At 48.4% G+C, this 16615-nt stretch overlaps 1 protein-coding gene across 1 annotated transcript in view; it reads left to right on the top strand.

The window, feature by feature from the left end:
• Positions 1–2065: 2065 nt before the first annotated feature.
• Positions 2066–16615, top strand: part of LOC102386753 (alcohol dehydrogenase 4) — a 34541-nt gene continuing 19991 nt past the window's right edge. The window contains exons 1-2 of the mRNA XM_014519986.2: positions 2066–2163; positions 14532–14633. Coding sequence (XP_014375472.1) covers positions 2146–2163; positions 14532–14633 — 120 coding nt within the window. The 5' untranslated portion in view covers positions 2066–2145. The remainder of the gene's footprint in view (positions 2164–14531; positions 14634–16615) is intronic.

Consider the following 16615-nt stretch of genomic DNA (forward strand, 5'->3'; position numbering starts at 1 on the left):
TTTATAAATACTACATACATGGTATTTAATATTGAATACAATAAACTAGAGAGATTTGAATTGGATTCTGGGGAATATGAAATACATCTAATTATACATATTGTCCCAGGGGAACACAAATGGAGGTCCTGGAACACCCTCTCACAGCGGGACCCAAGGCCAGTGTGAGCTCCCAGAAGGACAAAGCCAAAAGCCCTAAGGAGGGGGCATACTTACCTTTGACAGGAAAAGCCGTGCTGCGCTGAGAAGAGCCACCAGCATGGTTCATCAGCTGCTTTTATTTGCAGCTGGGAGTGGCACCTGAGGATGACATCATCAAAAACCACTGCCCGGCTGGCTGATTTAAAAGCCAGTGGCAGGGAAACAGCGGGGGCAGCAGCTAAGCCTGAGACAAGAGGCAAAGCTGCTCCCTGGGCTACTGGACTGCAGAAGCAACAGATCTGTGGGGGACCAGATGGGGACTCACCAGAAGGGTCCTGGCTCCCTTAAAGGATAAACACCTGGCTCGGCAGGGCAGCTGGGCCAAGGAGGATGGCGTCGAGGGATCCCAATGACCACAGACACCAGAACCGTGAGTGGGTTGAATGCAGTCAAGCACCAAAGTCCTAGGGACACATCCCACGGCCAAAACTAGGTGTGCTCTCTAAGGCTGCTAGAGATCACCTATACCAAACTAGACAGGTGCATATATCTTCATGAACACACACACACACACACACACACACACACACACACACACACACTTTAGTATCACACTGTGCTAGGTCCTACACAGACCAGCTCTGGAAAACGTATCAGGCACAAATATTTCTTTTTCCTTGAGAATTTGTAAGGTAATTTCAAATCCTAAGAAGAGGGCTTTAAAGGGCTTTAAGGAACTCAGATGAAAGAGAATCATATACATGAAGAATATTATCATCAATAATAAAAGGAGACTTGTACATTTGTCACAGTTTAAAATGTAGACATATCAGTTAGGGCATTTTTGGTTTACAGCTTCTGGAGTTCAGAATTATATCCTGCTCCCATCCGCTTCATTGGGCACATCTACACATCCATAATTATGGCACGTTAAGTTTAGTGCCTGTAATAGCAGGCACTAACTTAATGTGTTGTAATCGGTGCTACTGTGCATTAGTGCAGATGGATGCTTTCTTTGATGTTAATGTGCATTAGACTAAGTCTACTGTGCATTAGCGCATTAGCACTTTTTTTGCCAGCCTTGCTAATGTACAGTACACTTAGTCTTCTGAGAATTAAGCGTCCCATGTAGACACATCCAATGACACTAAGTTCAGGCCCAGAATCTCTTTCAGTGAAGTCAGCACTACATAGAGAGAGCCAGATTTCAAAGTGTATCATAAACAGAATCAATCTGGATTTTATAAAAAGTTATGCCGAATTAAGGTTTGTATTGCTAGTTACTACATCCACTAATGCTAACACAGTCTAAAAGAAACAATTTAAATCAATGAACATTAAGGCTAGGACTATATCCTGCACTGCACTAATTGCCCACTGAAATGATGTTTTCAAGAGACCCTAAAAATTATCACTAAGGGTTTTATTTTAGCATTGGGAACCTGTCTGGCAATTATTTTGAAAATTAATAAGACTCAGAATTATATTTGTGATACCACTGTAACCAATGGCTTCACACTACATTTAATTTTAGCAGAGTTTTACTTTTAAAATGAATCCTGGTCAGTTTGTCAAAAGGATACTATAATTTGGCTGTAAGGAACAGCAATAAATCAAGTCCCTTCCTGTCTTATACTTGTTAATCGGAATTTATTGGCTAAGGCAAAGTAGGCAATGTTAAACAGTTCCTTTTGAAAGCAAAAATATTGACCATCCCAAGCAAACAGAAGAATGAGTAAATCAAAAAGGGTGAAGTAGGGAGAAGGGAGAGCTGAAATGGGAGGAAGGTAAAGTACTAAAGGGAGGAGGGGAGAGAGCTGCTGAGATGGGAGGGGAAAGGGGAGTGGAGTGAGGGAAATTCTAGCTGTTATTTAGTCCAATGTAGGCAGTGCCCAGAACACAGACTTATCTGGGCAGCAGCTGGCAAGTTGCTAGCACTGCTGCTCTGAACAGGACGCTCCAAGATCAGACTCTCTCTCGAGAAACACTAGGGAGGGGAAGAAGATGAGCACCCTAGGCAAAGTAAGACAATGGTGTGTTTGCTTATTGTTCGACTAATTCTCCTGTTTCTCTGCAGTATGGGCATATCTCCCAGAAGTGTTGTTTAAGTATTAACATGCTGTGCTCTCCCTCTGCAGCAGTGATACTGTGAGGTTGCACAGACAGCTAATTCAGGGTGTTCTAAGAATCCTCATCTCACCTGAGGAGAATACTGTTAGCACAAGAAAAGAAGAGAGCCTTTTGGCTCCCTTGATACCAAAGGGAGCTTTGGGAGATTATTGACCAAACAACAGAATAGAGAGTAGCAGGGTCAGGCTGAGAGCAATACTCCAGGGCTGCAAAGTGGGGGCTAGGTACTGTTGTGCAGCGGGGGCATTTCTGAAATTAAAATGCACCAGATAGTGTTTTATTTTAAATCAATTTTAAAAATATTGGATCAAGACAAAATGCAGTAAATCAAAGAATAAAGCATGATCCCATCAAATATTCTGGTCTGAAGTGTATAGTGGTTTACCTGTTATTCCCTGTAGCTCTTTACTAGTCTCTGTACTCTGGGCAGAAATGTAGCTGTGAATGTTAATAGGAATTTGAGTATATGCATGTTAGAGAAGTGAGTTTAAGAAGAGTACATGGGACACAATCAGTGTTTGCTTCAGTATTGCTTAACAGGACTTTCAGTGTTGGCGATATATTCCAGTCTGGGCACATTGACACATGATGTTTACCTGTGCAGTTGACTAATTAGATGTGCAACAAACATCTTGGTGTCTACACATGCAATCCTATTAAGCTAAAGGAAATTAATTTATAACACAGTAGGACAGTACTTGTAAATACAAGTTCTATCCTGCTGTAGAGAAAACCCCCCACAGCAGCACACGTATAGACACTGGAGGGGCTGGCAGGGGCACAAGGGTGCTTGAGTGCAGGGGCTGCCTGCAGGCTAGCCCCGTGCTGAAGCACCCTCATGGTAGAGGGTTTGGCTGGGGCATATGTTGAGCTGGGGGCCTGGCAGGGTGACTCCTGGGGCCCCCTGTCAGCTGGGGCTGCTCTTCCCCATCTCAATGTGCTGCGATCCCAGGCACATGTGCAAATGTGCACCTAACAGCAGTAAGTTCTGGTACTTATTGCTGTGCATTACTAAGCATGTGTAGATGTGCCCTCTAAAAAGCAAGATTACCTAGAACTTCAGGTTTGCCAGAAATCTGCTCAATGCACCCAAGCAAGGAGCAAGGTAACCAGGGCTTGAGAGGCTCATAAATTAGTGAGAAATCACTGGAGTGCAGAGCATCCCAGCCATGCCCACTTCAGTCTGATCTCACCTTCAAAATATCACTCCCCTCCCAGACTAAGATAGCACCTTATACAACTTAGCAGCCCCAAAAGGGACAAGATCATAGACCATAATCTGGCCTAAATTAAAAATGTTTCTTTCTCCAAAAGATCACATACTCTAAGGGCGTGATTGTACAAATATATATATACTCTTCTTTGGCAAACCCTCACAGTCAAGGATGATTGTCTTCCACAATTGTCTTATCTGTGTGTCCAAAGATGGCTGGTGAGGCCTATCTGGGATGGACAGACTCTACTGCAGCTTGGACATGTATTTGCGTGTGGGGTGAATAGCACTGGATTCTTGATTTGGTTTGCAACATGCTGTTTCTGCTGCTCCCACTTTTCCATCTCCTATTTTTGTCATGCGTTTTCAAAGTACTGAGATCCCTGCAGCAGACTCTTCCTCCATTTGGGGAAGTCCTGGGCAATAGTTTTCCATAAGTTGAAATCGATACTGAATTTTTTAAAGTTGGCCTTGCCTGAAGTGACATGCCTGAAGTGCTTTCTCTGCCCTACTCTTGAGCATCTGCCTTGGCTGAGCTGGAAGAATAAAACTGGTTTCCGGAGTCTGGAGGCAGATATCCAGATGATGTGCCCAGCCCAGGGAAATTGATGTCAGATGATCATCACCTCAAAGCTCATGGTGTTTGCTTGCAAAAGGACACTAATGTTGGTGCATCTGTCTTCCCACTGGATTTGAAGGGTCTTCCATAAGCAGCGTTAATGGTACTTCTCCAGCAACTTTAGATGTCTCCTGCACATTGTCCATGTCTTAGCTCTGTACAGCAACGTAGGGATCATGACTGCTTGATAAACCATGTGCTTGGTTTCAGATTCAATGTCATGATCTTTAAACACATGTTTCTTCAGGCATCCAAAGGCTGCACTTACACATCTGAGATGATGTTGATTTCTTGGTCAACGCCAGCCTTCTGAGAGAGAGAGCTTCTGAGATAAAATTTCTCCAGCATCTCACCATGGATTGGATTACTGAAGCTGGGGACTGTTCATTAGGATCTTTTTGGTGGAGGACCAATGCCAAGCATCAGTCCTATTTTCTTGTATGCCTCAGTAAAGACATCGATGATTGTCTGAAGGTCTGCTTCTGAGTGAGCACACACTACACAATCATTAGTGTACTGGAGCTCAATGATTGAGGTTGGGGTGCTTTTGGCTCCGAGTCTGCTGAGGTTAAACAGCTTACAATCCATTTGGTAGTTTAACTCCACTTAGCTGGAAGCTTGTTGGTAGCATCATGGCAAGGAATATTGAGAAGAGTGTTGGAGTGATGACACAGCCTTGCTTAACTCCTGTTGTACCCTCAAAGGGATCTGTAATAGATCCATTACTAAGAACCACAGCTTGCATACTGTCATGGAGCAGGCAGAGAATGGTGACAAATTTCGGTGAGCATCCATACTTCAGAAGGATACTCCACAACATTTCTCAGCTGACAGAATCAAAAGCTTTCATGAGGTCAAAGAAGGCCATGTAGAGAGGCTTATGTTGTTCCCACCATTTCTCCTGCAGCTGGCAAGCTGCGAAAATCATGTCAGTTGTGCCTCTTGATACCCTAAACCCACACTGAGATTCCAGGAGGAGCTCTTCAGCAAGTGGAAGAAGATGGTTCAGAAGAGTTCTCACAATGATCTTTCCTGTGGTGGACAGCAAGGGAATCCCTCTGTAGTTTCCACAGTTGGATTTGTCTCCTTTCTTGAAGACTGTCACAATCATGGCATCCCTGAGGTCATCTGGAATTTCCTCATCATTGCAGAACCTTATGATGAGAGCATGCAGCTGTGATGTGAGCTCCTTTCCCCGCTGCTTGAAGATTTTCATGGGGATTCCAGCTGCTCCGGATGTCTGTCATTCTTCATCTGTTTAATGGCTTTCCACACCTCGTCAAGGGTTGGAGGGATTCCAAAATCATCTCTGACTGGGTGTTACGGGACGGAGTTGAGAACATTCTCATCAACAGCAGAGTCTCAATTGAGAATATCTTCAAAATGCTCCTTCCAATGGGCATTGATGGCTCCCCTTTCCTTGATCAGGTCTCTTCCATCCTTAGGTCTCAAGGGGCTTGGTCCCTGAGTGCTCAGACTGTAGATGGCTTTGATGGCACTGAAGAAACTGCACATATTGTGGATATCAGTGAGATGTTGAATCTCTTTAGCTTTGTCTTCCCACCATTTCTTCTTCATATTGCAGGTCTTCCTTTGGACCTCTGCCTTGGCTTGTTGGAGAATCAATTTCTTTTGCTTGGAGTTGGTGTCATTTTGTCAAGCATAAAAAGCCTTGCGCTTGTGATTGATCAATGCTTGGATATCCTGCTCATTCTCATCAAACCAGTCTTAATGTTTCCTGGTAGAGAACCCAAGCATCTCTTCACAGGTGCTGATAACAATGGCCTTGAGGGCACCCCACATGCTGCTGACATTCTCCCATTGTTGTTGATTGGAATTCACCAGTGTTTCATTGAGGCACTGAGGTCTTGCTTGAGTCCTTCAGTGTTGATTTTCTGTCAGCATTGCTTCTGTTGCAGCTGTCATTTGGGAGCCAGTTTGAATAATATAACCAACCAGATGAGTCAGTGATCAGTCCAGCAATCAGTGTGAAAGGGGCAGTAAAAGCCCCTCTAGTGTGTCCCAGACCCCCACCCCATGTGCCCCAATACTCACTGTAGAGGCCCAAATGAGCAGCAGCTGGGAGGGAACGTGGACCCAGGCTCCATGACTCCAGAGCTCCCTGAAGCTGTGGATCGGCAAGGGATGGGGGCAGAGCTTCGGCAAGACACGGGATGCTCAAATAGCAGCTGGGAGAGCAGCTGAGCAGCTGGCGCGGGAAGAGGGAGATGCCGGGTAGGAGACACCAGAAGCTGAAGAGAGGATTGCCCAGCTGGAGAGCAGGCAAGAGGGACGGAGTGGCAACCAGAGGGCTCTGGCACAGCAGGGAAGAAACTCAAGCCTGGGGAGTCAAGAGACGCCCAGGAGCAACACCACAGCCCCACCAGGGAATACAGATACGGCGGCTGGGGAAGGCGGCACTGAGCTGCTAGCTCTCACAAGCAGCTCAGCAGGGAGAAAAGAGCAGCCCAAAGTGTGAACTGTGTGCCCCTCCAGCTTGGGAGGAGCAAGAGAGCGACCCCAGGTCAGTAGGGATCTGGAGGCAGTCGCATTGGGAAGAAGGATCGTGGAGGGACACAGGGTTGCTGCCCACCCCCATAATCACTAGGAGGGAAGGGACGAGCAAGTGCCCACCTTATCCTTTCTCCTTTGTTTTGAGTAACAAGCAGGCACTGGGAGACAGGATCCTGGGGATTGGTCGGGAGACGCCGGATGCCTTCTGTTAAATTCATGTGACATCCTAGTCAGCTCTAAGGCAGGGCAGGTTTATGTACCCAAGTCAGCCTGAAACTCAGGAACTGGCTGTGGGAGGAAGATTGAACTGGCCAAGAAGGCTGGACCCATCCCAGGGTGGGAAATCTGGATGAGAGAAGATATCATCCGGAGGAAGACCTTCAGAGTGCAGCATTTGTCTAGGCCGTGGACGTGGTAAGGGTGGGTAAAGGGGAGGTTTGGAGCCCCACGAAGAAAAGACCGGGGTCGAGACCTCTTCACTTTTGTGGGCCACCTGAAGGGAACTGCCTCTCTGTGGTGGAAACTTACCTGAGGCAGGGGAGACACGGTGGGACACTGCACCAGCCACCGATCACGGCAAAAGTGAATCCCTGAGAGTAGTATCGAGTGGTGCCCCCCATCAGGATGCATTGTATACATGGTAAGACAGAACAGTACGAAAGGGTCTTCATGGACATGAGGATCGCCGGCCACAAGGGCAAATTATGCATCGAATTTGCACCACAGTTAGATGGCCAGATGATTGTGGGGAAGGATTGGCCACCACTCTGAGGTATTAGAAGAAGTGCACATGGAGGAGATAAAATGTAGAAGATGGCCCCAGGGGGAAGGTTGGATAGTGGAAGAGGGTTCAGCTTCATCTGACGAGGAAAAGTGGGTTAGCCTCGGGACGGGCGCTGAGGGCGTCCACTTTCAAATGGCCCAAGAAGAGGACGACGAATTATGAAGGATCTGGGAGATGGAGGTTGCTTGGGTAGAGGAAGAGATCATACGGCCTGGAATGGATGTAAGTGAGGCATATTTTTGGGTACACGGGGGTCTCTTATACTGAGTAAAGAAGTGTCCGGTCTGAGGGGAGTGGACTCAGCAGCTAGTAGTCCCTAGAAGGCTCTGCAAGAGGGTATGGAGGTTGGCACACGCTAGCCCAATGGGCGGCCACCTCAGAGCAGACAAGACAGTGACCCAAATAGGGCAGTGTTTTTTTTGGCTGGGGATGAGGGATGACATTACACGGTGTTGTGAGGCTTGTCCAGAATGTCAGAGGGTACAAGAGAGACAGTCCCCACGGGTGCCATTACAACCAATGCCACTCATTGAGGTACCCTTCAACCGAATAGCGCTAGATGTAGTGGGACACTTAGCAAAGAGTAGTGCCGGACACCAATATATATTAGTCATCACTGACTATGCTACATGCTACCCAGATGCAATACCACTGAGATTGGCAATGGCCCCACGAATTGCGGAGGAATTATTAAAATGGGTGTCCCAGGTGGGAGTTCCGAGAGAAATAATTACAGATCAGGGGACAAATTTTATGTCCGGAGTTATCTAGGCTGTGTGTCAACTGTTGAGGATACAGCAACTCTGTACCTCAGTATACTATCCACAAACTAACGGGCTGGTGGAATGCCTGAATGGTATAATTAAATGACTATTGCGGCGATGTGCCCAGGATGAACCGAGGAGGTGGGACTTGATCCTAATATCTTTCCTCTTAGCTCTGAGAGACACCCTGCAAGTGTCCATGAGATTGTCCCCATCTGAATTAATATATGGCCATAAACCGCGAAGGCTGTTACAAGGGATAAGAGAGGAATGGGAAAATGCGGGATGACTAGGAGTCGGGGGTACAGTGCTACCAACAGGAAATGATAGAGTGGCTGGCAAGCCAGACAGCTCACTCAGGAGCACTTGGCCGAGGCTCAGCAGAAGCAACAGCAGGAGTATGATAAAGGGGCCCGCGCAAAAGTTTCGCATCGGAGATAAGGTCCTCGTACTACTCCCCACTACAGCTGACAAGTTGTTGACGCAATGGTAAGGCCTGTTTGAGATTGTGCAGCAAGCCGGGCCTGTCAACTACAAAGTACATCACCCTGGGCATAGAAAAGAGCAATAAATTTATCATGTCAACTTATTGAAGGTGTGGTGAGAGCCAGAGGGTTGGCTGTTGAGCCCAGAAGATCCACAGGAGGAATTAGGACACGAGGCAGAGGAGTCACCGGAAGGGCAAAAACCAGGTGGTCAACCAGCATATGGGCCAGAACTCGATGCCCAACAGTGCGACCAGTTGAGGAGGTTGGTGGCAAGGTTCACTGAAGTGTTTGACGAAAAACACGGCCAGGCCCAAGGAATACAGCATGAGATTCACACACCAAAAGGGACCGTTGTGTGAGAGAGGTGGAGGCCCATCCCCCATCACTGGTGTGAGAAGGTCCGAGGCGAACTATGGAAGATGTTGGCTCAGGGGATCATCATGCCATTGCGCAGTCCTTGGCAAAGCCCGATAGTAATAGTGCCGAACAACAACAGTACACTCAGGATATGCATTGATTTTCGAAAGATTAATGAAGTCGCCAGATTCGACGCCTTCCCCATGCCACATGTGGAGGAGTTGCTAGAACACATAGGGCAGGCTCGGTATATGGCCACTATCGACATGGCAAAGGGATACTGGCAGATTCCCGTAGCAGAAAAGGATCGGCCAAAAATGGCCTTCGGCACCCCCTGGGGACTGTTCAAGTTTACGAGGATGCCTTTTGGCCTGCACAGGGCCACAGCAACCTTTCAATGGTTGATGAACCACATTCTAGCCCCACACACGATGTATGCAGCTGCATATACCAACGATGTAGTAATTTACTTGCAGACATGGGAGCAGCACTTACGCCACGCCATGTAGGGGCAGTGCTGTGAGAAATACTATGAGATGGGCATGACGGTGAATCCAATAAAAAAGTACCTTTGGGGTGCAAGAGATGAATTATTTGGAGTTTAGAGTAGGGCAAGGTAGAATACACCCTCTAACTAGTAAAATAGACATAATAAGAAAATATCCACCTCCACAGATGAAGCAACAGACATGGGCTTTTTTAGGACTGGCAAATTATTCTAGGAGGTTCATTCCCCGCTTTGCGGAAAAAAATGCAGCCCTAACAGATGCCATCAGAGGGAAGGTACAGGGCCCTATTGGATGGACTCCTGAGATGGAAGGAGGTTTTGAAGATATCAAGAGAGATTTGTGTAGTGAGGTAGTTGTCGTAACACCTGATTTTTCTAAAACTTTAATCCTACAGATGGATGCCTCCAAGACAGCCGTAGGCACAGTGCTGTGCCAGGAGCAAAGGGGCATAGAATGCCCAAATGCCTATGCTAGCCGGAAATTAAACAACACAGAAACCAAGTATTCCACCATTGAGAGGGAGTGCCTGGCCATAAAGTGGGTAGTAAACTATTTTAGATATTACTTAATGGGGTGAGAGTTAGATCTAGTTACCGATCACGCGCCTTTACAATGGCTGAAAAAATTTAGACGTGATAATGCCCGAATAATGCAGTGGGCATTGTCACTGCAGCCATTTAAGTTTAGTGTGAGATATCAACCAGGGACGACTAACCACGTTGCTGATTTCCTGTCAAGGTGTATCGAGAGAGAAAAGACAGATAATGAGACACCCCAAGGCAACTTAAACAGGGGGGGTATGTGGTGGAAACTTACCTGAGGCAGGGGAGAGGCAGCGAGATGCTGCGTCAGCTGCTGATCACAGCGGAAGTGATCATCCACGGCTCCAGCTGCAGTGGACAAAGATCAAAGGAAAAACCCAAGGCAGAGCAGGGAGGAGCCGGGAACAGCTCCCACATCCGCCTGAGCATGCTTTATAAAAGCGTGCCGAGTCTGATTGGCTGGGCAGACGCCCAGTGCCAAGAGAAAAGGCCTGGCAGGAAGGAAGCTGGGGGGACCAGAAGCAGTGTCCCCAACCAGCCCGGAGGGGCCAGAGCACCCAGACGACCCTGGTGAGGGGACATGGTGGCTCCCTCGGAATGGGAGCACGAAGGGAACAGTGGGCCAGTGAGAGCCCAAGGAGTCACTTACAGAGCTGGCATGGACTGAGGTTGGCAGCAGCAGCAACTGGGACACTGGTGGACACAATGAGGACAGAACCCTGACCCAGATAACAGGTGGCAGGTACCGAACTCAGGGAGGAAGGAAACAACACGTCAAGGGGAGTTGGAGCCCAGGCAGAGTCCAGCTCCGCGTAATCCAAGAGCAAAGAGGGGCCATGGGGGACGCTCGGTACGGGTATTACCAGTAGCCAACAACCATAGCCCCTAAGAAACCAAGCACCAGGGAGGGCCAGAGCATTGGCCCTGCTGGACAACACCACGGTTGGTGTTAGGCAGGGTGTAGGGGAGGTAAAGCCCCAAGAAAAAATAACTGTGCGGACGGCCGAGGGAAAGTACCAAGGGAGGCAGTACTAAACATCATCCTCCCAATAGAAAACTACTTATCAAAGACATGACAGGAGAGACCCCTGGGGAACTGACCTGAAGCCACTCCCAATAGCCTAGCCATGCAGCCCAAGAAGCCACGGTGAGGTTCGTGAAGAACCCAAATGTGCAACACTCAGGGGAGAGGCACAGAAGATTACACTCCCCAACAAGGACCATCAAAGATATGGCAGGAAAGTAAGAGCAGCACCCATACTATCTAGGTGGCACCTGAACCCAAGTCTCACCCTGACGTCGCTTCGGGACAAGGCACCTATCAAGAAGAGGCCGAAGCCCTACAACACCTACCAGCGACAATCAGCTCCTAGCATAGTTCAAGTGATGTGAACATCTTTGCAATCCTAGGCATGGATGATGGCATAATCAATCAGGTGCCAATGTTTAGATCATGGGTGTTGCCATGATATCTTGTGCCTGCTTTGCTAGTGGAACAGGGTATTGGTGATGGCAAGTCCATGTTCTGTGCATTTGGTCAAGAGGAGGATGTTAATGAAGTTGACCTTTCTTACTCCTTTTTTGCCAAAGAAGAGGCTAGAGTCCCTTCTGACTCTGGCGTTGAAATCACCAAGAATAAGTTTGTCTCCCTCTGGAATATCAGAAAGGATTTGGTCAAGGTTGGTGTAGAATTCCTCCTTGGTTTCACTGGCAGCGTCAAGAGTCAGGGCACACACGTTAACGACAGTGGCATATTGGCTCCCCAACAGTTTAAGATGGAGAGTCATGAGACACTTATTCATTCTGATAGGGATCTCAATGAGTTGGTTTATAAGTTCATTCTTAATGGCAAAACCAACTCCGTGAGGAAGGTGTTCTCTTTCCTGTACCCTTCCAGAAGAAGATATGGCTGAGTCCATATTCTTTGAGACACCCATCTCGTGCTTGCTGCGTCTCGCTCCATGCAGCTACATTGATGTTGTGTCACCTGAGTTCTTGGGCCATGATTGTAGTGTGGCATTCTGGGCATTCACTATTAGGGTTGTCCATGAGAGTCCACCTAATGTTCCAGGTCCCAAAAATGATGGTATGTCTTCACTGGTATTGTTGACCACACTAAAAGTGACCCCACTGGCCACGGTTATCCAGTCAGGAAGAAGATAGGCAGGCTATGTTTAGGGCACTTTTTCTATCCCTCTCCCCATGTTGGGTGAGCAGAGTGGATCCTGAAGAGGGCTGTTCAATCAGTTACTGCTGCCAAATCACACTTCTGTCTTGTCCATGGAGGACCTGGAGGCGAGCAGCAGGGTGGGGAGCCTGAGTCTGCAGCAGGCACCCCACCCCCACCCTGTGCATAGATCTGAGGGGCACAGGTCACCTCTGCCCCCCGCTATGAGTACATGCAGCAGCAGGGAGATCGCCTCCCCAGCCCAAGCCTGCAGCAGGCAGCCCACACCCACCCCTGCCCACAGATCTGGGGGCACATGCCTTCATGCCTCTGGGTATGCGTGCAGTGGTGGGGAGCCAGCCCTACCCCCCAGCCCCTTGGACAAGCCACCCACTCCCTGCCAGGGCCTTTGGCTGTGCATTGTAGCCCCAGGTCCCAAGCCCCATGCACCACCCAGCTGGGCAGCAGCCTCACCCCTGCCCAACTCCTTCCCTATGGGGTCTTCAACTCCCCCCTCCTCCAGACTTCTCTGCAGGAGCTGCTTTCCAGGCTGCCTGGTGACCGTGGCACCTCCTGCCTGACCACCCTCCTCCTGGCTCCCCCCAACCCCTTGTCTGCCAGCCTGCAGAGAGCGCTTTGCATAAGAGCAAAATCCATTAATTTCTTCACTAACTGGATTTTTCATTCTTTCTTGGTTAAAATGGAAAATCTGTGGGTTTTTTCCATTTTTCTGTGGGAAATGGAAAACCTGGATCCCTGTTCATCAGAGTTACCTCTGCTTATTTCACAGCTAACCTTCCCTAAAGATCTGTCCACTGTCTACTACCTGTGGATGTGCTGGGTAGCTTGTAAACTTATCAGTGCACTATGGATCAAGATGTGTCTGAAACCAGATTTTAATAAGGGTATGAACACACATTACATTTGGAGCTGTACAGCTCTGCCACACAGATACATATGCATATACACAAATAATTGCATCAACATGATTTGAAACAGAGCACTCAGGCAACTAAAATTACTCACATAAACAAATGTGTATAGGACCAGTATTTAAAACAGGAGTGGGCAAAATGTGGCCCATGGGCCAGATGCGGCCCACCAGGCCATTCTATCCGGTCCCTAAAAAATTTAGGAAATTAGTATTTATCTGCTCCTGGTTGCCTGTGAAAAATGACAGGAGCCAGGGGCAGTAGGACCCAGGGGGAGCCAACAGCAGGATGCAGGCAGCCCAGTGCCACCCCACCCCCGGCTATTTCCCTGTCTTCCTGCCCCTGCACTGCTCCAGCACCACATGGCTCATAGCTGCATCACTGGACTGGGGAGCACAGGGCCGCTCTGGTACTGGGTGTGTATGTGAGAATGTTTTAGATGCTTGCTTTTTAGAATATAATTTGGTATTTTTCTGGTTTGGAGATAGCAAAGCTGAAAGGAGGACTTTCAGGGACAAGGGGAGGGACTTCTGCTGGCAAAGGTCAGGGGTTAGGGGGTGGAACTTCTGGTCACAAGATGGTGACTAGGGGGCAGGGCACTTGTCAAGGGACAGGGCTACCCATGAAGCCCTCGACAGCTTGCCAAAACTCAGTAAGCAGCCCTCTGCCCAAAATAATTGCCTGCCCCTATCTAAAACATACATACTCAGGGCAAAACCAGAGGAATCCATTTCCTTATTTTTCAGTAACTTGTAAATTTACCAGTGCACTATGGATCAAGATGTGACTGAACCCAAATTTTAATAAGGTTATGGACAAATATTACATTTGGAACACTACAAACACCCTGGTAGCACTAAAAAGTGAGTGTCCACATATTCAAGCCACCTATAGCACCACAAAAATGGTGGATCTGCCATTCCTTTTTCTCTATCTGGGCTCATCCACAGTAGCTATGATGTCTCTGAGAATAAACACATCTGCTATTATTTAACAAAAATATTTGGGACGGAAACAAAAAGGAAAATAAATATATTAAAATTAAAAGCATTATCAATCTAAACACTGCAGATGATGACTTGGTGTCTGATTTTGAAACTCACAACTTACTTCTCAAATACACTTTCCCCGCAAAGTTTGCCATAGGAACTTGCCATAGGCCTCAAATTCAAGCTGTTTTAAGATAGCATGTTGCCCAATTCTGATTTCATTTACAAGACATTTTAATTTATGAAACATCAAAGACTTAAATGGAGTTACTTAAAATTCTCACCAAGGTAAATATAATCAGGATCAGACTCCCTAATTATTTTTGTAATGCACTGTAAATAAAGTAATTTAATATGTTGGATGTGTTGACTTAATTCCCAGGTTATTAAATGCAAGGCAGCCATTGCCTGGGAAGCAGGAAAACCTTTTTCTATTGAGGAAGTTGAAGTTGCCCCACCTAAGAATCATGAAATTCGAGTAAAGGTAAGTTATCTAGATTTGCACTAAGGTTATACTGGGGTTAAACTGGGGTAATTCAGTAGTAAACCAGGTACAAGGACTGTTATGCTTGAATGCAGTGAATGAGTGTGTCACGGGGTACCCAAAATTTTTTGAGATACCATGGTCTATGAGCAGTCTGCCCAGCATACTCCTGCCATATCTTGATGTTTGTTGTTATATAGAGTGCGGGAGGCTGCCTTGGTTTTATTACAGTGACTATCCAGAATGTGGCTACAACCTTATGGGCCAATTGCATGGCTCTGTACCTTCCCTATACCATGCCCCATGCCTCACAGATGGCATCCTTACAGATGTTCTACCAATTGCTGATGCAGCCCCTCTCTGGGAACTTTCGACCCCTTGACCTCTATCAGCCCCACTCTTGGCCCTCAGATCTCTGCACAGACTCTTCCTGGGCTACCAGACCCCTCAGTCTCCCTCCCAGCCCCACTCAGTTTGCCAGACCCCTTGGTCTCTCCTTCACCCCTCTCTGGGCTCTTAGACCCTCAGTCTCATACAACCACTCCCTGGCCTACCAGCCTTTTCAGTCTTCCTCCTGGCCCCTATCTGAGCTTCCAGCCCCTTTTAGTCCCTCATCCTAGACCCTTTTTGTTCTCCACCTTCCTGGCCACTCCCAGGCCCTTGGACCCATCTGGTCCTGAACTCTATTCCCAGCTCCTTCCTGGGCCACTGGACCCTTCCAATCCCATTATGCTCACTGGGTCTCTCTATATTCCTCAGGCCCCTCACTGGGCCTTACTATCCTATCCAGGCCTTTCAACCCATATGGTCCTGCACTCCATTCCCTGGCCCCTCACTAGGCCTCTGACCCCATGTACCCTGGCCTTTCTTGCTAAGTGCTTTTGTGTCAGGGTGTGCTCCCCTACCCTTCCCCCTCCACGGAGTAACCCACAAGGCAGTGGAAGCTGAGGCTTTCCAGTGCCCCATCCTCACCTTTTGCTGGAGTGGCCCATATATGGCATTTCATGGGGGCTGCCCTGCCCACAGGCAGCCCCCACCGCACTAACCAGCCCTAGTAGGGTGCAGTTTCAGGTCTTACCCAGAACAGGTCTTCAGGCCCTCCTGATCTTATTTGTCCCTCTCTAGGCTCCCACAGATGTCCTATGCCTCTCCTGGCCTGCTAGCAACTGGGCCCCCTGGCCCTGGCTTCATCTCCCATCTGAGTCCTCCATCTCAAGCCCCCAACTTACTCTCGGACCCCTTTCCTTGATCTCTCTTCATCAGATGGCCTAGCACCAGCTATCATCATCCTGAGCTGCATGCCCCTTGACCCCTTCCTCTCAGCTGTGGCCACAAAAAGACCTTCAGGCCTCTCCTATGCCCTGGCCTCACCTCATGACAGTTGAGAACTCCAGGCTCTCCCAGCTCTGGCAGTCTCTGCCATTGCCATGGTCCATTTCACCCTTCAGCCCCTCCTGAGCCCTGGCCCTGCACAGGGTGGTTGAGATTCCTCAAGTCAGTCCTCCAGCTGTCAGCCATCTTGTTTCTGTGGGTCCACCTTCTTAAGATCACAGCCTCTCTCTGGGCTCACCTGGAGCTCTCTATAGGTCTTCCCTAACACATCCCCTTCCTTTCCTGGACTCATCTGGACTCTTCAATACGCCCTCACACTCTTCCCCACTCATTGGGGTCACCCAGACCCTTCACGAGGTCTCCCAAACACTCAGCCCCTCTCTCAAGGCTCACCTGGCCTCTAAATAGGCCCACAGACTCCCAGCCCCTCTCCCAGGTCTCACCTGTCTTCTCACTAGGCCCCTGTGCACTCATCCCCTCTCTCTCTCTGGGCTCATCCAGACTCTCAGCAGGCCCCAGGAGCTCATCCCCCTTCTCAGGGCCCTGGATCCCCATGCTGGGTCTCCAGGCACCTCCTCCATCCCCTTAGTTCCTACGCGAACCTCCAGATGTCATTCTCCTTGCTGGCATTCAGAAGCAGCAGCCTTCCT

Source organism: Alligator sinensis, unplaced genomic scaffold (genome assembly GCF_000455745.1).
Source record: "Alligator sinensis unplaced genomic scaffold, ASM45574v1 scaffold353_1, whole genome shotgun sequence".
Lineage (NCBI taxonomy): Eukaryota > Metazoa > Chordata > Crocodylia > Alligatoridae > Alligator > Alligator sinensis.